General features: G+C 48.3%; 2 protein-coding genes across 11 annotated transcripts in view; one reads left to right on the forward strand and one right to left on the reverse strand.

Moving 5' to 3' along the window:
- Positions 1-73: 73 nt before the first annotated feature.
- On the reverse strand, positions 74-10,796 carry Inca1 (inhibitor of CDK, cyclin A1 interacting protein 1). 7 transcript variants are annotated; one of them, XM_021177085.2, is made up of 8 exons: positions 10,697-10,796; positions 7,684-7,745; positions 6,590-6,768; positions 2,166-2,279; positions 1,909-1,948; positions 1,473-1,666; positions 699-858; positions 74-467 (listed from the first exon to the last, which is right to left on the reverse strand). In XM_021177085.2, the coding sequence occupies exons 3-8, from the start codon at positions 6,631-6,633 to the stop codon at positions 324-326; spliced, it is 696 nt and encodes a 231-aa protein (XP_021032744.1). In that variant the 5' UTR covers positions 6,634-6,768; positions 7,684-7,745; positions 10,697-10,796; the 3' UTR covers positions 74-323. The 7 variants fall into 7 exon arrangements, with proteins under 7 accessions (XP_021032744.1, XP_021032745.1, XP_021032743.1 ...); XM_021177086.2 differs by lacking the exon at positions 7,684-7,745 and having other exon boundaries at positions 6,590-6,673; XM_021177084.2 differs by lacking the exon at positions 7,684-7,745.
- Positions 10,797-11,152: 356 nt separating this feature from the next.
- Kif1c (kinesin family member 1C) overlaps positions 11,153-20,147 on the forward strand; it is a 30,007-nt gene continuing 21,012 nt past the window's right edge. The window contains exons 1-16 of one of the 4 annotated variants that reach the window (XM_021175484.2): positions 11,153-11,347; positions 13,123-13,242; positions 13,474-13,607; positions 13,972-14,048; positions 14,396-14,575; positions 15,153-15,218; positions 15,589-15,767; positions 15,860-15,971; positions 16,384-16,461; positions 16,591-16,656; positions 16,745-16,820; positions 17,402-17,480; positions 17,662-17,807; positions 19,158-19,327; positions 19,494-19,573; positions 19,670-19,745. In XM_021175484.2, coding sequence (XP_021031143.1) covers positions 13,502-13,607; positions 13,972-14,048; positions 14,396-14,575; positions 15,153-15,218; positions 15,589-15,767; positions 15,860-15,971; positions 16,384-16,461; positions 16,591-16,656; positions 16,745-16,820; positions 17,402-17,480; positions 17,662-17,807; positions 19,158-19,327; positions 19,494-19,573; positions 19,670-19,745 — 1,491 coding nt within the window. In that variant the 5' untranslated portion in view covers positions 11,153-11,347; positions 13,123-13,242; positions 13,474-13,501. Of the gene's footprint in view, positions 11,348-13,062; positions 13,243-13,473; positions 13,608-13,971; positions 14,049-14,395; positions 14,576-15,152; positions 15,219-15,588; positions 15,768-15,859; positions 15,972-16,383; positions 16,462-16,590; positions 16,657-16,744; positions 16,821-17,401; positions 17,481-17,661; positions 17,808-19,157; positions 19,328-19,493; positions 19,574-19,669; positions 19,746-20,147 lie in introns of all 4 variants that reach the window. The other 3 variants (XM_021175483.2, XM_021175485.2, XM_021175486.2) reach the window with 3 other exon arrangements.

Here is a 20,147-nt window from a genome sequence, read left to right on the forward strand (position 1 = left end):
CCTGAATCCTCAAGAAAATCAACGGAGTCCGCCTTTTCATTCCCCTTCCATCACTACCTCGCACAGAAACAAGACTACTTGGTGCTCTTTAATAACAGAACAGAGAGAACACAAGACCAGGGTCTGGCCTAGAGAAAAACCCGGCTGCGAGTGGACTGGACAGTTGGATAGGAACGCAAGTGGGCTGTGAATGCCTACGCTATGGGATGGAGACAACAGTTAGGGTTAGGAGATAGAAAACATCCGCTCTGAAGCCAGCACTAGGGAGTCTTGATGTTTGAATTGGTCTTGGGTCCCGTAGCTTGGGCCTGGATGATTTCCCACTACTCCTCAGACTCCAACTCCATTCTCTGGGGATTGTAAACGGGGTTCTTTCTGGCTGTAGCAGTGCTGTAGGTCAGAGAGCTTAGCTGCCCAGAGGCATAAGTCCCCTGCTGGCCTACAGGAGTCCAGGGAGTCCAAAGCAGCTGTAGGTGAGAGAAATGGAGAGCAAGGGGGTAAGAAAAGCAAGAATGGAAAAACAGGACTCTCCAGATTTCTTAATTGCCAAATTCAGGCACATACCCTCAAAAGCTTAGTTTCTCGACACTTTTCATCCTTAAACCAGCTACCCTACTTGGCTCTTGGCTTCTGCCACATCCCCATTTGATTTTGAATTGACTTCCTCCTAACCTTACTGCGTTCCTCTCCAGTCTTACCTGATCTCTGGGAGTGACAGAATAAGTCTCTTTCTGTGGATAGGTTGCCCTCTCTTCTTCCACGTCAAAGTATTTTGTAGTGCTTAGGAGTTCAAAGCCCTCTTCAAGTGCTGGAAGTTCAGGTGTAGCATCAGAGCTGCCCCACTGGGCCCTCTTCAGTCTGTGGAGACATTAGATGGAGGAGAATAGTGCCTGGAGGTCAGTCTTCCAGTCTCTTCATTCCTCACCCCCGGTCTGAAGCACTTCATGCTGAGACTCACAGGTGCTACCACTGACCTTCAATTCACCCCAACTTTTTGTTCTTCACAGACAAGGTTTTTCGGTCCAGGGACCAAACAGTGACCCCCCCAATTAACCCTAGTTCAACGATGTGCTTTCTTGTAATCATGGGCCATGTCACGCCTTCCAGCTTATATGACTTCCATCCCTCAATTGCTTCTTTCCATACTATAGAAATCATGTTTGAGGGTCAGCAAGATGACTTAGCAGGTAAAGGTATTGGCCACCAAGCCTGATGACCTAAGTCAGGACCCAGATGATGGAAGGAGAGAGCCAGTTCCCATAAATTGTCCTCTGACCTCTGCACACATGTTGTGGCATGCACTATACAAGTATATACATAATTAAATGAAAAAAATAAAGAAATTATATTTCAGTTACACCAAGGACATGGTTCCTTTGTAAGTGCCAATGAATTCTCTTAAAGCTCTTAACTATGCTGCCTCTCTCTGATCCCTGCTTGGCTTGCAGAGGCCCAATGCCATGCCTCCTTACTCATTGATGATTCCCTGGCGCCTTCTCAGGTCCTCCAGATGATATGTAACTGCTCTAACTCGGGCTGGAATGCTTCCAGGTCCCTTCTGCATTCTTTCCAAATGCAGCTTCTTTCTCTTTCTTCTCCAAAGCTTCTCAGGAGGAGGGAGCCCCTCAAGAGGGTGCAGGCCAGGCCGGGGGCCATCAGTGGCCCTCTGTGTCAAGAAGGAAGACTAGTTGCTAAATATAGATAGATGTCAGTTTCAGGGAAACTTGGACTGGAGAATCTGGGGGTTTTGGAAGCTTAGGTATGATCTAGAAAACAGGATACTTGATTTACAATAAAAACAGGGCCTGGTTAGTATACTGATTGGGAAATACCAGAGAGAAATGGTAATAAGGATAGGAAGGCAGTGGGTACAATTTTAACAGAAGGCTGAGAAGCAGTTTGTCCTACCAGAATTGGTGGAATGTACTGTTCTACCATCCAGTTGGAGCTGAGAAGAACAAAAACAGGAGCTGGAGTTAGAAAGGACACCCTGATAAATAGCATTTCTCTTATAAACTCTCCTAACGACCTGTTGGAGCTACAGTTTGCACCAAGTAGTGTGAAATGACTTCCAAATGAGGGCTCGTTCCTGTAAGGATTTATGATCGTTAAAAACTGCATAGCCTCGACTTTCCACTTCCAGTTCCTGGTTTCTTCCTACTCACCTAGACCTTTGGCTAAGATTCTCCCAGAAGGCATCTCCATAAGGCTGAGGCATTGGTCTGCGATTCTGGGGAGGCAGGCTGCAGGGTGAAAATCGGCTAACCACTCTGGAACACCTGAGAGAGAACAAGGTAGACTCTTGCCTGTATCATCCCTTAAAGCAGTGGCTCTCAACCTAGAGGTCTCTGTCCTTTTGGTGGGGCATCAATGGCTCTTTCACAGGAGTCTCTTAAGACCATAGATAAATATCACTGTGATTCATAACAGTAGCAAATTTACAGTAATGAAGTACCAATGAAAATAATTTTATGGTTGGGGGCTCACCACAAACGAGGAGGTATATAAAGGGGTTGTAGCATTAGGGAGATTGAGAACCACTGCCTTACAGAATCTACTCACCCACTGGATTCAGGGGGTTCTTTCCATGGGACCATACAGCTTGTCCACGTGCTTGCAAGCCATGTCTTTTCATCCATCCTCTCCATTACCATCCTTTTCTCCCTCCCTCCCCTACACTCTCTTCCACCTCTCTTTTGAGGCAGGGTCTCACTATGAAGCTCTGGCTGGCCTGAAACTTGCCATATAGACTAGGCTAGCCCTAAACTTAGAGATCTGCCTTTTTTTTTCTTTCTGAGTGCTGAGATTAAAAACATGAATCATAATGCTTTTTCTCTTCCCTCTTTAAGACAGGGTCTCATGTATCCTAGGCTGGCCTCAAACTTGCTCTGTCACAGAGGATGACCTTGTACTTAAGATCCTCCTGCCTCACACGGGTGGAAAGATGGTTCAGAGGTTAAAAGCACATGCTGCTCTTACAGAGGACCCAAGTTCAAATCCCAGGACCTAGGCTGGGTGACTCACAACTGCCTGTAACTCCAGATCTGTGGGATCCAACCCTCTTCTGGCTTCTGCAGGTACCCATATGCATGTGCACATACACACGCAGATATATACATAAATTAATAAAAAAGTTTTAAAAAGATCTTCCTACCTCTACATCCTGAATGCTAGGATCACAGGCATGTGCCACTACACCTAGTTTATAATGCAGTGCTAGGAATAACACAGCTACCTAAGCTGTATCTAGCTGAGCTACAGCCATAGAGAGCCTTTTGCCCACCGTAGCTAAAGATGTTAATGAAACTGATTTGATTGGAGATAGGAGCTAGGGCCAGGGTGCAGATGGGCTATGGTTGAACCCTTAGAACTCACTGAATCTCAGCTGCTTCTAGTTCTCTCTCTCTCTCTCTCTCTCTCTCTCTCTCTCGCTCTCTCTCTCCCCTGCTTCTATTCTCTCTCTTCTGCTTCTATTCTTCTAAAAAGATTTCTTGAAATTTTAATTAATTTTTATTCCGTATAATGTGTCTTGCCTGTATATGTGTCTGTGTATCACATGCATAGGGCCCACAGAACCCAGAAGGGTGTATCAGACCCTCTGGAATTGAAGTTATAGATGTTTTGTGTGTGCTGGAAACTGAATCTGGGTCTCTGGAAAAGCAGCCAGTGCTCTTAATCACTGAGACATTTCACAACACCCCATATTTTTATTTTATTTTTTTTATTTTTTTTAAGATTTATTATTATATCTAAATACACTATAGCTGTCTTCAGATGCACCAGAAGAGGGCATCAGATCTCATTATGGATGGTTGTGAGCCACCATGTGGTTGCTGGGATTTGAACTCAGGACCTTCAGAAGAGCAGTCAGTGCTCTTAACCACTGAGCCATCTCTCCAGCCCCCATATTTTTATTTTTAAGAATGTATTTTTTGCTGGGCGTGGTGGCGCAAGCCTTTAATCCCAGCACTTGGGAAGCAGAGGCAGCCGGATTTCTGAGTTTGAGGCCAGCCTGATCTACAGAGTGAGTTGTTCCAGGACAGCCAGGGCTACACAGAGAACCCCAGTCTCAAACCCCCCCAAAAGTATTTTTTATTTTATATGTATTGATATGCTGTCTGCATGTATGTCTGAGCACCACATTTGTACAGTGCCCACAGACAATGGAAGAGGGCATTGGATCCTCTAGACCTGGAGTGACAGATGGTTTTTAGCTGCCATGTGGGTATTGGGAACTGAACCCAGATTCTCTGCAAGAACAAGTGGTCTTAACTGCTGAGCCTTCTCTCCAGCCCCCGCTTCTATTCTTATTTCCTCCCCAGATGCTACTACACAGAGGAGAAGAAAGTAATCTGTTCTTTTCTTTGTTTCTGCCTCCTGAGTCCACTGAGACTTTTAAAGTGGTATCACATTGGCTCAGTGGTTAAGAGCATTCACTGCTCTTTTAGAGAACTGAGTTCCCTGAACCCACATCAGGTAGCATACAACTGCCTGTTGACTTCAGCTTTAGGAGATCCAACACCCCCTGGTACATGTGTGTAATCTAAGCACTTGGGGGATGATGACAGGATCAGAAGTGGAAAGCCATCCTTGTCAACATAGTAAGTTTGAGGCGCGCCTAAACTGTGTAAGACCCCACTTCAAAAACAATCAAACAAAGGGGCTGGAGGTAGTACTTGCTGTTCAGTCATGAGGACTGGAATTCAGATCCCAGTACCCATCTAACAAGCTAAGTGACCTTCACACATCTGTAGCCCTACCTTGGAAGGGGCTGAATTTCTGGGGCTTGCTAGCTTCTACTCTGAGAAAATATGAACTCCAGTCTCAGAGAGAGAGAGAGAGAGAGAGAGAGAGAGAGAGAGAGAGAGAGAGAGAGAGAGAGAGAGAGACCCTGCTTCAAAGAAATGGTTTGGCAAAGAGGGACAACTCAGCAGTTAAAAGCACTGTTGCTCTTGCATCTTGCAGAGGACCCAGATTAGGTTCCCAGGACCCATATGGTACACATATACTGTCAAAATACTCACACACATAAAATAAGATAAATAAAATCTTTAAAATTTTTTTCCCAGTGGTAGCACACACCTTTATTTCCAGCAATCAGGAGGAAGAGGCAGGTAGATCTCTCTGAGTTCAAGGCTAGCCTGATCTACATAGGGAGTTCCAGAGATATATGTAATATGACCTTTTGAAAAGAACAAAACAAAACACAAAAATAACCAAAAAACCCCCAAATAAACAAACAAGCAAGTAAACAAAACAAACCAACAGAAAACCCCAACCAAACGGCGCACACCTTTGATCCCAACCCTCGGGAGGCAGAGGCAGGTGGATTTCTGAGTTTGAGGCCAGCCTGGTCTACAGAGTGAGTTCTAGGACAGCTAGGGCTATACAGAGAAACCCTGTCTCGAAAAAACAAAAACAAAACAAAACAAAACAGAAAGGCAGTGAGTGCCAGAGGCTACTTCTTACCTTCTTGCAACAAGTACAATACTGGAGCACACACCTGCACATATATGTGTGCATAAAGTCACAGACACATACAATAAAAAAATCTTTAAAAATTGAGAATTAGGGGGCTGGAGAGGTGGCTCAGTGGTTAAGAGCACTGACTGCTCTTCTGAAAGTCCTGAGTTTAAATCCCAGCAACCACATGATGGCTCACAACCACCTGTTTAGCTACAGTGTATACACATACATAAAATAAGTAAATAAATCTTTTAAAAAATTGAGAATTAGGAGGATAGATAGGTTTAAAAAAATCCCCATAATGAAAATTATTGAATCTTCCTGAAAAGAATACATCAATTCATAACACTATTTCTCTAGTGCATTTATTTGAAATTTTCCATAATAAAAGAGGTTGAAGGAAACAGGTGTGCTTGTTCACTGCCTAGCTTAAACTTTCTATCCATTCCTACCATCTTTAGAATAAAAATACAAAAGTTTGCCTATGGCCTATAAGGTTTGATATGACCCAGCTTTAACTCTCTTAACTTTGTTCACATTTTCTTCAGTTAGTAAGTTTTAATTACATTGGCCTAACCTGTTAACTAGAGCATACCCAGTTTATTTCATTTTGAATTCACTTCTACACACTTGTTTTCTACAATGAGCCTAACCTTTTATCTCCTGTTTTCCATCACTCTATACTTATGTATCTTTGTGTAGTTCTCCTAACTAGCTGTAATGATGCTTGTCCATACATTGTCTATACATTCTGTTTTACCACTAGCTCTGTGAGAGGACAGTTCTTAGACCATTACCGTATTCAAAAACCAGTTTGCTGGGGCTAGAGAGCTGACCTGTGGTTAAGAGCATCATGCTGGTAGTGAGTTTGTTTCTTGCACCATGTCAGCTGGCTCACCCATCCCTTGACTCTAGCTCTACAGCCTCACAATCCTTCTGGTCTCCATTGACAATTTAAAACAATTTATTATTATTATTTATTATTTATTGAATAAATGAACCTCAATCCCCTAAACACACAGGCACTGAAGGTTCCTGCTCTTTTGTACTCCTTTCTGAGAAGAATTCAAACATCTTCCTTCCATCCCATCCTTGTCCTTCCTACCCAATAGGGAGGACTCACTTGGCAAAAGGAAGGATGCTGTCTCCATCTTCCTGACCCTGCATGACTGGACTTGGACAGTAGCAAGACTGGATCTCCTTGGTGCTGGGAGGATAATGGGTAATGAGTCATTCACTCGTATAATGGCTGTGGGGACCAGACCATCAACAAGTCTAGAGACTGGAAGGGGACTGAACATCCTGAAAAAAAAGGAGAGCTTAATAATTCTAAGAGAGTCAATAGTGCTGTACTGTTAACTAAACATGTAAAGTTGGAGATGAAAACAGCAGAAAAGGTGGATGGTGTCGAGGAGAAAAATTTCTGGAGTTCAAGGTATAAAGCAAGTGAAGACTACACATACAAGTTAAGTTCATTGTAATATAAGATGATGAAACAAAAAGCTGGCAGGTGGAGACTGGATGTGCAAAGGCCTTTGGCAATAGTTGGAACAGAACTGGTGATTGAGGACAGAGAAGTGGAGGAAGTCAGGGTTGGTAATATATTGGGAATGAAAGGTTAGTGAAACTGTGGAAAAAATAACAACAAAGGAGAAGGCAGCTGAGACTGTCTACAATTTCAGCAGTGGTTCTCAGCCTGTGGGTTGCAATCTGACGGGGGCTGAATGGCCCTTTCACAGTGGTCACCTAAGATCATAGGGAAACACAGACATTTACATCACAATTTATAACCGTAGCAATATTATAGTTATGCAGTAGCAACAAAAATAATGTTATGGTTGAGGATCACCATACTATGAGGAACTGTATTAAAGGGTCACAGCTTGGGAGGCTGAGGAGCACTGCTCTACAGTAAAGTGAAAAGAGAAGTTGCACACTTTCTTGAAAAGGTAGGGGCTGGTGAGATGGCTCAGCAGGTAAGAGCACCCGACTGCTCTTCCAAAGGTGCTTAGTTCAAGTCCCAGCAACCACATGGTGGCTCACAACCATCCGTAACAAGATCTGACTCCCTCTTCTGGTGTGTCTGAAGACAGCTACAGTGTACTTACATATAATAATAAATAAATCTTTAAAAAAAAAAAAAAGAAAAGGTAGTACTCATGCTTGGATGTACACAGTCCTTCTCCTAAGCTCTTCTTCCTTTCAAGATTTACTTACTTTTTATTTACGTGTGTGCTGTGAGCCTGTATAAGTTTATGTGTACCATGTTCATGCAGGAGCTGGAGAAGGCAGAAAAGGTCTTCTTAATCACTGAGCCAACTCTTCAGCCCTTACCTTGCTCTTTCTTTTGATGCCTCTGGTTAAGTCTATTTTAAAACATTCTCTTAGTAACCTCCAACTGTAGGATTGGAAAGATGGCTCAGCTTTGTTGTTGTTGTTGTTTTGTTTTGTTTTTTGCTTTTGTTTTCTTGGTTTCTCTGTGTAGCCTTGGCTGTCCTGGAACTCACTTTGTAGACCAGGCTTGCCTCAAACTCAGAAATCCGCCTGCCTCTGCCTCCCAAGTGCTGGGATTAAAGGCATGCGCCACCACCACCAGGTGATGGCTCAGCTCTTAAGGAGAGGACCTGAGTTTGGCTCCCAGCACCCACACGGTAGTTCCCAATCATCTGTAACTTTTTTTTTTTTTTTAAGATTTATTTATTATTATACATAAGTACAGGGTAGCTATCTTCAGATGTGCCAGAAGGGGGCGTCAGATCTCATTACAGGTGGTTGTGAGCCACCATGTGGATGTGGTTGCTGGGATTTGAACTCAGGATCTTCAGAAGAGTAGTCAGTGCTCTTACCTGATGAGCCATCTCTCCAGCCCCCATCATCTGTAACTTTATCTGACAAGCTCTTCTGATCTCTGTGGGCACCAGGAACGCATATGTGCACACAAGAAAAACACATAAAAATGAAATAAATCAATCTAAAATAAAAATTTTAAAAACTGGGCTGGAGAGATGGCTCAGAGGTTAAAAGCACTGACTGCTCTTCCTGAGTTCAATTCCCAGCAAGCACATGGTGGCTCACAACCATTTGTAATGGAATCTGATGCCCTCTTCTGATGTGTCTGAAGACAGTGACAGGACAGTGTACTCGCATACATAAATAAATAAATCTTTAAAAAACAAAAACAAACCTTCCATCTTTGCTTCATCCAAACAAAACAACAAAAAACCTCAGTTGCACAGAGCCAGCAAAGATGACTTCACAGCTAGCTAAGATGGGTAGGAAGCTAGCTGGTTAAGAATACTAAATATGGGGGTTGGAGAGATGGCTCAGCGGTTAAGAGCACTGACTGTTCTTCTGAAGGTCTTGAGTTCAAATCCCAGCAACCAAATGATGACTCACAACCACCTGTAATGAGATCTGTCACCCTCTTCTGGTGTGTCTGAAGATAGCTACAGTGTACTTACATATAGTAATAAATAAATCTTAAAAAAAAAGAATACTAGATATGGAGAAAGACAGGGGTGTATAATTGTATTAATATTAAAAATGTTAGCTATGAGAGCTGGAGAGATGGCTCAGTGGTTAAGAGTGCTTGCTGCTCTTGGAGAAGACCTGAGTTAGGTTCCCAGCATCCATGTCAGATGGCTTACACTTGTAACTCCTAACTCCCCTCTAGAGGATTTGATACCCTTTTCTGACCTACACAGGCACCCATACCGGCATACACCCACATGCACAAATATGAGCACATATGTAATTAATTAAGACTTTTTTTTTCTCTTTTTGAGACAGCGTTTCTCTGTGTATCCCTGTCTGACCTGGAACTAGCTCTGAGATCAGGCTGTCCTCAAACTCACAGAGATCTGCCTGCCTCTACCTCCCAAGTGCTGAGATTAAAGGCATATGCCACCACTTCCTAGCTTAAAAATAAAATCTTAAAAAGTATATACTAGATGGACAAGCGGATAAAATTGCTTGTTGGCCCCATCCTGATGACCTAAATTCAATCTCTGGATCTGATCTCTACACATATGCACACATGAAACACAAAAATACTTAATTATTTTTAAAGAATTCTAGAGAAGTCCAGAAAAATAAAATTAAATAAATGAACAAATACTAGGTAAAAGCCAGGAGTGATGTACAGACTTGTAATCCCAAAGGCTCAGGAGACTTAATCTTTGGGTTTTGACTCCAGACTGGTTTAAAACAAGATTTCTGTTCAAAATGAAACAAATAAAAAAGCTGGGGAAGCAATATGACTGCAGTTAAGTGGCAGAGCAGCTTGCCGACATGCCCAAGGCCCTGGGACCCTAAACAATAAACTACCAGGTAAGTTAGGAGTGCATGTTGGCTGGCATAAAGGACAAAGTCAGAAAATGTTGCAAGCAAAGGTTATCCAAAGAGTGAGCCAGGCATAGTTTTGCAATCCTGTGACCCCAGCATTCAGGAGGCTAACACAGGGTTGAGTGTTTAAGGCTAGCCTGGGGGTAGGGGTTACAAAGAGAGACCCAGTCCATCACAAAACAAAACCAAGGGCAGCTAAACTGAGCTGAGAAGTGTTGAGGAAGATTAAAAGCAAAAGGAGTATCTTGAAGTGGCAGATGGTAGAGAGTTGGGCTGTTTAGTGTGAGATCTAAAAAATGGATATCCTGAATTCGTAGGGGGTCTAGAACTAAAGGAGCAATGAGGAATTTGGATGGCTGAGCCTGAGTGGGTGACCTAGATCTAAGGGGCTGGGCGGGTTTAAGGCAGCCAGACGGAATGGATAGTTGACCAGGGGATACTCAAGACCTTGGCAGCAAGACACAACTAAGAGGGTGGATGGGCATCTGAAAGGTGTCGCCCTGGCTGAGGAGCCTGGTGTTGGGGTAGCCTTACTGGGGAGGGGGGCAGGGGGAGGGGGGGACAGAACTAGGCCTAAATGGGCCAAGGCGACCTCTGGCAGGAAGACTGGGGTCTACAGCCAAATCTTTGGCAATAGGCAGGAAGGCAAAACTGGGGTGGTGAGCTTAGGGACATGGGCAAACCATGCTGGGCGGGCAGGGGTCTCCTTCCCCAGCCCTGAGAAGGCAACAGCGGCCTAAGAGGCCACCTGAGCCTGAGGGGCTGACTGGGGCTGACTGGGGCTGACGGGCTGAGGCGGCGGTCCGGGAGTCAAACCAGAAGGCTATCTGAGAAGAGAGCGTCCGGGCGGCTATGTCGGCGACGTCTCTGCATTTGGCCCCATCACCTGAGGCAACTGCGAAGCGAGTTCTGGAACCTCAGGTCCGGCAGGAAGGAGCAGCTCGGTAGTGAGCCCGGTCGCCCCACTTGCCTGGCTCGCCTGAAGGCCGGGCCTGAGGGGGACCGCCTCCTGGGCGTGGTCTGCCATCAAGCCCCGCCCCCAGGCGCGCCTCTGACGGCGACGACGTGCGCGGCTCCGGCCTAAGTCCCCTCCTGCGTCCGACCCCGCCTTTCCCGACTCCTCAGGAGCTCTAGTTTTCCCACGTTCTGGTGATTTGCTTTCCCTGAGTGTCCGCAACTCAGTTTCTCTGTCTCTGCCCGGCGAGCCCTACTGTCAGAGTGCATTGCCCCTTTAACTAGAGTGACCCGGGTGGCTCCTTCCCGGGACAGCGCGTGCCCGCTCGCCCGTCCGCGCGCGCGCCCGTCCGTCCGTCCCCCGCCCCTCGCTCCCGCCCCAGCTCGCGCTGCCCGGGCGGGCGCCGGCCGCTGGCGCCGCTTCTGCTGCCGCCCCCGGGGCGCGATCCGCCGCCCGCCGCCCGGGGACCCGGCGAGGGGCGGGGGCAGCCCCGAACTGGCCCCCGGTCTCTCCCTCGCCGGTCTTAGGCATCCCAGAAAGTTTGTCCCTTTGCTCTCCGCCGGGGAGTCCTGCCGCGACGAGGTGAGAGCCGGTGGGGGGCAGGGAGGGGACGCCCGCGGAGGAATGCGCTGTGGGGCGGGGAGCCGGAGTTCCGAGGTCCCGATTGCACGACCCGGCCAAGCGGGCTAGGCGCGAGAGCTCGGATCATGTGCTATTTATCCCGCGGAGGCGCAGAGAGGTGCCAGGCCCCGGGCAGCCGTCGGTTGGCTGGACTGGAGAACCAGGAACTCATGGCCGCCCAGAGAGGACAGGCGGGGGCCTGTTGGAGACCTGCCAGTGGGCAAGGTGCAGGTGACCCGAGACCCCCTTTGGAGTCGGTCTGCCCCATCTAGTCTCGGCCTCCTCCCGAGTGCGCCTTTAAAGCAGGACCTGCAGACCCTGCACCTACTCCCTATTTCTTTACCCCGCTATACCCTATTCTTGCCACCCAATTCCTTGTTTTCTTAGCTTCGGACGAGTCATATTGCCTGTCCACTCTGGTGTCCTTCCCTCCCCTAGTTAGGGTTTTGGGGGTCAGGGCTAGTCTTCCCGAGCCAGTCTCTGTGATTTCGGCTACTCCCTTCCTGTGGTGGGATAAACCAGCCCCTTCACTCCACCCCTGCTCTGCCTAGGAAGGCTGGGGAGGTGAGGCCCAAATAGCATGACAGAAATTGGCGGTCTTTGGGGGCTACAGGTGGGAGTGCAGCATCGTTGATCTCTCTTTTTTTTTTTTTTTTTTTTTTTAAGTCTTCACTCTGCTATCCGTGGGCGTGGGCTGCTTAGACTCTCCTCCTAGGGTGTGGGCACCCGGATCACCCACATTCCTAGGCTGCAGCCTGGCACTTTCCCCAGGCTAGTGGACGCCATAGCACTAGCCCCAGGTTGGGTTATGACCAACCTGTTTCCTTTTCCCTTGGCTTTCCTTTCAGGAAGCCCCGCTCCTTGGGTATAGTCCCCCCACCCCCTTGAAGATACAGGTATTCTGGGTCTCCCTGCGTGGAGTCCTGGGGGGGGGTTGATATTATGCATACAGGATGACCCCACCCTCCCCTGCCCATTGTCCTGGATCCTGAGGAGGAAGTACTGGGGGCTGGGCAAGGGGTTTGGGGATCACCAGCAGGCCCTGTGAGTCCTTGTTACAGGCTGTTCCACTAGCCCTTGGACTTTGCCAATCAGTAGCGGGCCCCTGCCTCATGTGTGGGGGTTGTCAGCTCTATGTGAGAATTGCCCACCCTGGAGAAGAATTACAGATTCCAGTTTTATGACTGGGGTTTTTTTTGTCTCCTCTTACCTGTCTTCTGGGTTTCCAGTTTGTGCTTTGGCCCCAGAGCCCTCACTCTCTGTCTTCTCAATATCTCTGAGACTCTCTTTCCTTTTCTTCTGTCATTCTTTTTTTTTTTTTTTTATAGCCTGACCTCAATCTTGTCTCTTGTCTGATTCCTCTCACTTTCTTGGTGTCTGTAACTTTCTGTCCCTCCTCTTCCCTTCCTGCCACCCTCAGCATCTCTGCCCATGTGTTCTTCACTCTGAATCACCCTCTGTCCAATCTGTGTTTCATTCTCTCTCTCTCTCTCTCTCTCTCTCTCTCTCTCTCTCTCTCTCTCCTCTTAACTGAACGCTCAGTACACTTGCAAGTGACTAGGAATAAAAATATCACTGTCTCTGCCCTTGGATTCACATTGCGTTCAGCCACTCCAGAGGGGCAGCTTATCCTTAGCTTTCCTAACACATCCCTCTCCCTTGCCCTCTAAACACAGAACCCCAGACAGACCTTTGGAGCTACAGGTGCCTCCTGACTACTCTTCCCCCACAATCAGGGTTTCCCTTACAGCCCTGCTGGTGTGGCCAGGCCCCAAGTGTAGGATGGGGCTTCCCATACGCGGGCCGGTGGCAGCCAGAACTGATACAGCCCCGCTGATCTGGGGCCAGGACACCAGGTAACTCTGGGGTGATGGCCCAAGTCCCTGCAAACTGGGATCTGGTTGGGGAGAGAGAGCTCTGTAGGACTGTTTTTGGGAATGACATTTGGGAGGAAGGCCAGCAGAGCAGCAACTGAGGGACTGGGTACCCTAGCTGGGATAAAGTGTGGAGACAAGGACTCCAGAAGCAGGAGGCAGTGTCGAGTTTTCCCAGTGGCTTTGACCATCCCCTTGTTTTCTGTCCTCCAGCTGAGGAGGGCAGGAGATTCTGGAAGCTATGGCTGGAGCCTCTGTGAAAGTTGCAGTGAGGGTTCGGCCCTTTAATGCCCGTGAGACCAGCCAGGATGCCAAGTGTGTGGTCAGCATGCAGGGCAACACCACCTGTGAGTGAATCCAGAGGCCTAGCTGGGACATCAGAGGGGAGGCCAGGCCTCTATGCTGGGCATAGAGCATGTGCTAGCTGTAAGGGGGGGTGGGGGGCAGGCTGGCCTTTCCATGTTCCTGTCCCGGGGAGGGGGAATGTTGGCCAGCAGCCCTCCGTTGCCCAATCCAGGGAGGCAGCTCAGTGGGGGCGGGTCCTGTGAAGCCAAAATTAGCTTTGGTGGCTGGAGGGGGTGGGGATTATTAAAGGGAAGAAATGAGTTAGGACAGAGGTGGGGAGTGGGATCCTGAATCCTCAGGGCTTATGGGAAAATGGGCAGAGGTTGAGAGTGGTTGACTGTGGCTTTTCTTTCTTTGTATTCGCAGCCATCATTAATCCCAAACAGAGCAAGGATGCCCCCAAAAGCTTCACCTTCGACTATTCTTACTGGTCACATACTTCGGTGAGGTGATTGGGGCTAGAGAAAGAGCTTAGCCCTAGGAGACAGGGGGTTTGGGTCCTGAGAAGTGAGGGTATTGCTGGAAAATATGACTGGATTGGGAGAAGAAGTACCTCTGGGTGGTGTGTGCACTCTTGAGTTGTGTTTAGAACCTAGAGGGGGAACATTGGGTCTGTCCAGGTAATCAGGACCAGCATTGGGCTGGATCAGAAGGTTGGTTCTGATAAGAATGGTGTAGTCAGGGTGAGGGCACATCGGACCTTTGGGCAGTCAGAGTGGTCGGGATGTTTCGGCCATAGACACAAACTCATCCAGGGCTCCTGCTGTCTTTTCTCTGCCCTCCCACCTAGGTGGAGGATCCGCAGTTTGCATCTCAGCAGCAGGTGTACCGAGACATAGGAGAAGAGATGCTACTCCACGCCTTTGAAGGCTACAATGTGTGCATCTTTGCCTACGGGCAGACAGGGGCTGGGAAGTCCTACACCATGATGGGGCGGCAGGAGCCGGGGCAGCAGGGCATTGTGCCTCAGGTACATGCTGGGACCTAACTGGGCAGCCAGGGAGGAACATCGTCAGTTGCCACAGAGAAGAAGGCTATCTGGGGCTGTTGTGACTGGAAACGAGATAGATATAAGGCTTGGCTGCAACCTAATACCCAAGGCCCTTTTGGGAGAGAGGCTTTGCACCCACCAGGACAGCAAGGCTCCATGAGAAGAGCCAAGGCATTAACACTGGAGGAGCTGTGGCTTTTGTTTTACTTTGATGTATACTGTTTTAGTACATTCCCTGTGGACTTCTGTATGGCAGAAGGTGCCAATTGTAGCTGTGAATAAATGAGAGTTGTCCATAATTCTCTGTGGCTATGCACCGTAGTGGCCTTGCACATAGACGACAGTACAGGATACGTGGGTTTGCATCCTAGTGTGATGAATACCAGCTCGTGACTCTTAGGCATATGTGAAATTTGAGAGATTGTTTTCCTATCTATAAAATGGAACTGACCACTCCCTTGGGGCTGTGGAAAGGGGTCATTTGGGACAAGGCCTGGCCTAGGGCTGGGAGCTGCGGGTATGCCCTGACCAGGAGCTTTTCTGTGGCCCCTTCCAGCTCTGTGAGGACCTCTTCTCTCGAGTCAATGTGAACCAGAGTGCCCAGCTTTCCTATTCGGTAGAGGTAAGCCCCAGTCTGTGTGCAGGCAGGCAGGAAGCCTGGTGCCCCTGGGCAAGAACGAAGGAAACTGTGATTAAGACTGAGGTCTGTGTCTGGAGTCAGCTTGGGACCTCATTCTGGTTCTTCTGGTGACTAACTTGTGACTTTAGGCAGTGATTTCGGCTTGTAGCTCCTGAGTATATTCCTCTATGGGATGCTAATGATTAGACTCACCTCCCCAGGTTAGAGAGAGAAGTCACTGGGCCAGCGTATTCAATCAGCGTATTCAATCTGAGTTGCAGTTAACTTTGTCCTGTCTAGTAGAGCCTAGGGTTAGTTTCTCCAGCGGTGTCACTAATGGCTTCCTCACTTCCTATCTGCTTTTCCTGCTCAGGTGAGCTATATGGAGATCTATTGCGAGCGAGTACGAGACCTCTTGAACCCCAAGAGTCGGGGCTCTCTGCGGGTCCGGGAGCACCCCATCCTAGGCCCATATGTGCAAGACCTGTCTAAACTGGCTGTGACTTCCTATGCAGACATTGCTGACCTCATGGACTGTGGAAATAAGGCAAGGTGAGGCGGGCTTACCTGGGAATGGGAAGGAAGGGAGGCAAAATTGTGAGGCTGAGGAGCTGGAAGCCTCTGACTTTTCCTTTCAACTCCAGAACCGTGGCTGCCACCAACATGAACGAGACCAGCAGCCGCTCCCATGCCGTCTTTACTATTGTCTTTACCCAGCGATCCCATGACCAGCTTACTGGCCTGGATTCAGAAAAGGTAGTGATGTCTCTCAAATGGGGACCGGAAGGTGACAAGAAGGGGCTTGTGCACTCCCTACCCTTAAGGTGGCGCCTCCTCTGGGCTTCCACAGTCCCCTCTACCCTCCTGCCAGATAGTGTGTTATAACCTGTTAGCTTGCTTGTCCTTAAAGGTTCTCAGAGCAGGGCTCCAGTGCCACTGTGTCCCCTGCTGTGAAACACAGTGAACCTATAAATATTTGTAAGTGAATAAATGAAGCCGGGGATGAGAAACCAAGCACCTTACTCTCCTGTCATCTGTTTTCCTTTGTCTCCCCCTGAGTTTCTCTAGCCTGTGCTAAACATCCAGCTTTCCTCTGCCTAGTTCCCTAATTTGCCTTCCCATCCCCTAACCATCCCAGTTACAACCTGCTTCTTTCTTCCAACCACAGGTCAGTAAGATCAGCTTGGTGGACCTCGCCGGGAGTGAGCGGGCTGACTCCTCAGGGGCCCGGGGGATGCGTCTAAAGGTGAGGATGGTGGAAGCCTTAGGGGCTGTGCAGGGAGGGAGGTTGTTGATCATCCCCTAGGACCCTTGCCGGCACGTGGATCTGATTGATAGGGGAAGGTCTCAGTTCCACATTCCTGTCCTTTCCCAGGAAGGTGCCAACATCAATAAGTCCCTGACTACGCTTGGGAAGGTGATCTCAGCCCTGGCAGATTTGGTGAGCCCTGAGGGTTGGGAAGGAGAAGCCTGAAGGAGAGAAGGCTTGGACTGACTCATCCTGATTACGGTCCCCTTTTATCCCTCAGCAATCAAAGAAGCGGAAGTCGGATTTCATCCCCTATAGAGACTCAGTGCTCACCTGGCTGCTCAAGGAGAATTTGGGTGAGGGGTGCCTCCCACTCTTTGCTAACCCTGCTGTCATCTCATCGGACAGAATCCTTTCCCCCTTAGAATCTCTAATGTAGTCAGTGTTGTCGCACCGTTCCTCCCCCATCCTGTAAGGAAGTTACCTATGCTGATGTCATGGCAACACACTGCTAGACCAGAGGCCTTCCTGACCTGTTTACCCCTGACCCCAAGTACTGCAGAGTTCCTCTCCCTCCCCCAGGCCTCTGAGTGCTCACAGGTCCCTGACAGTTCCCTGACCTCACCTTTCCCTACATTCCTGGATTTCATGATCGGCTCCACAATTCTCAACTTTAGCCTACCTAAGACGCTGGCCCCTCAGACCTTTGAACTGGGGTACTCTTGCTTTAGTTAATAATCTGAATTTATTTATTTGTTTGTTTGTTAACTAGAGTTAATTAATTTGAGACAGGTATCCCAGGCTGGCCCTGACCTCTACCCTCTGGCTTCTCCTTCCCGAGTCCTGGGGAAATAGCCTTGCAGAATCTCACCCAATCCAATATGACTTTCCTTAGGCTCCGGCTCACCTATAGTTTTCCCATCCTTTCCATTCATAGGTGGGAACTCTCGCACAGCAATGATTGCAGCCCTGAGTCCTGCTGACATCAATTACGAGGAGACACTTAGCACTCTCAGGTGGGGTTTCAGCTTTGGTAGCATAGCAGAGGTGCCAGGAACTCTGAGGCTGATCAGTCATAAGGGAGGGAGAGCCTCTAGCCCTGTCACAGTGTCTTGAGATCTGGGAGGGAGCAGGGAAAAGATAGACGACAAGGTTCTCCCAGGCCTGCCTTCGTCACTTTGACCTTTCATCGCCCAGGTATGCAGACCGCACCAAGCAGATCCGATGCAATGCTGTCATCAACGAGGACCCCAATGCCCGGCTTATCCGGGAGCTGCAGGAGGAGGTGGCCCGGCTGCGGGACCTGCTGATGGCTCAGGGGCTGTCAGCCTCTGCTCTAGGAGGTCGGGCTCACACACTCGCTGTCCTCCTGCCAAAGAAGGCCTGTTTGCTCACCCTGTCTCTCGTTCTTCCCCTTTGCCCAGTCCTGGAGTGTGTGAAGGTCCACTCTCCATTAAGCCCTTTGGTATTCAGTGACATGGACACATCTGGAGAAGGCACTTATATCTTTTGAAATTCTGGAGCTGGGACAGACTTAGTTTCTCAGGGAGACTCAAGACAGGCTTCTGGAACTAATAAAATGGCAGGTGCAAGGAATATAGAGCAAGTCACGATTGTATGATTCACATAAGTTTAGAAGACACTGCAGGGTATGTGTCTTAGAGAAATTCTCGCAAATTGACAGGTTTTTCTTTTCTTTCTTCATTTTGGTTTTGGGTGTCACTATATGAAGCCTTGACCCTTCTGTAGTTTAGTGGTTCTCAACTTTCCTGATGCTGCAACCCTTTAATACAGTTCCTCGTGTTGTGGTGACCTTCAACCATAAAATTATTTCACTGCTACTTCATAACTATAATTTTCCTACTGCTATGAATTGTAATGTAAATATCTGATATACAGGAGATCTGACATGCAACTCCAAAGGGTCACAACCCACAGGTTGAGAACCACCGCTGCTGTAGTCCCTCCTATTACAGGCTGTAAAGTGCTGGAATTATAGGTTGTTTTGAGACAAGGTCTCGTGTAGTCAAGGTTACCACACACCCACTATCCTCCAGACTTCCAAGGGTTAGGATTATAGGCATTTGTCCCTATGCCTGCAAACATAGCGTTCTAATTAACTACAGCTTAATCGTCAACAACAGGATGGTCTTTAAATGTGGTGCTCAGCCTCACTGTGAGGAGTAATGCCCTGTGCAAGGATGACACTAATTCATGCAGCATTCCATATTTTTAATAAGAAAACGAAACAAAAGTATCATGAAAAAAAAGGAATTAATGTCCATGTGGGAAGAGACATAGTCCATGTTAACTGCATCAAGTTCACACTCTGTTCAGTGTTGAGGTCTGTGGTGCTGAGGATAGAGTGCTGGGGGGCACTGTGGAGAGAATGAGAGCCTTCTGGGGAAGAGTGGATGAGGTAGATATGTTGTCTTGCTGAAGGAAAAGTGTATGGCATCTTATCCTAGGAGCAGAACTAAAATAGCTAGGTGCACATGACAGCAGGTTCACCTCAGGCAAGAGTGAGGCTCTCCATCCCTGGGGTCACAGTTTCTGTCATCACCGCTTAGGAGAGCCATCTCCCTGGTGGCAAGTTGCTCAGATGTCCTCTGCAGTTCTCTGTGACTCTCTTAGCCTTTCTTGTCTCTGATCAGTTCTGTCTTAGCCTCTTCTTCTCCCTTTCCCTTTTCCAGGTCTAAAGGTGGAAGAGGGGAGTCCTGGAGGTGTTCTGCCCCCTGCATCATCTCCCCCTGCCCCAGCTTCACCCTCATCTCCTCCGCCACATAATGGGGAGCTGGAGCCCTCATTCTCACCCAGTGCTGAGCCCCAGATTGGGCCTGAGGAGGCCATGGAGAGGCTGCAGGTGGGAAGGGAAGCTAGAACTGGCAAGGGGTGGCAGTCTGGGTGCTGCTCCAACTTTCTTTCTCCAAAGCCAAGGCTGAAGTGGAGGAAGGAGTCTCAAGCGTACAGTGGTCTCTGTGGTAGGTGTTGGTCTGACTTTTGCTTTCTGTCTATCCTGATGCCCTCAGGAAACAGAGAAGATTATAGCTGAGCTGAATGAGACTTGGGAGGAGAAGCTCCGTAAGACAGAGGCTCTGAGAATGGAGAGGTATGGGGGCCAGGGCAGACAGATCACGGGCACCTTGGCAGGGAAAGATCATGGTGGCAATGATAAGGCTGACGTTCGCCTTTCCCTTGCTTGCAGAGAAGCATTGCTGGCTGAGATGGGCGTGGCTGTCCGGGAGGATGGCGGTACTGTGGGTGTCTTCTCTCCAAAAAAGGTATGTGAGGGGTTGGTCAAAGAGGCCTAGAAAGCTCTCTGGATGCTTGGAGAAGAGGGTTGGATGTGCTATGATGGAAGCCCTAACCTAATCCTTGGCTTCTGTGTCTCTGATTTGTCCCTTTGTCATCTCTTTTCCATTCCTCACACCAGTCTGTGTCACGTGGCCATCTCAGAGAGTCAGCTAAGAGTTCAATGCTTGGTAAATGTTTGTAGCCAACTACTATAGGGTCCATTGAAAATGACAGTCCCTATCCTTTAGGGACTGCAAAGCTCTGTCAAACCTAGCTCTTTACATGCATGTGCGTAAGGGTACTCTCAGACTTAGTCTCTTTACATGCATGTGCGGAAGGGTACTCTCAGACTTAGTCTCTTTACATGCATGTGCGGAAGGGTACTCTCA

The sequence above is a fragment of the Mus caroli genome, chromosome 11 (assembly GCF_900094665.2).
Source record: "Mus caroli chromosome 11, CAROLI_EIJ_v1.1, whole genome shotgun sequence".
Classification (NCBI taxonomy): domain Eukaryota; kingdom Metazoa; phylum Chordata; class Mammalia; order Rodentia; family Muridae; genus Mus; species Mus caroli.

Bases quoted from the DNA above. Each gene is read 5' to 3' on its own strand.
- Inca1 (XM_021177081.2), bottom strand. From the start codon at position 2,654: ATGGTAATGGAGAGGATGGATGAAAAGACATGGCTTGCAAGCACGTGG. The intron at 1,667-1,908 runs GTAGGACAAACT...TTCTTGACACAG, and splicing joins AGTACATTCCACCAATTCTG to AGGGCCACTGATGGCCCCCG. The intron at 859-1,472 runs GTAAGGAGGCAT...ATGTCTCCACAG, and splicing joins CGCCAGGGAATCATCAATGA to ACTGAAGAGGGCCCAGTGGG.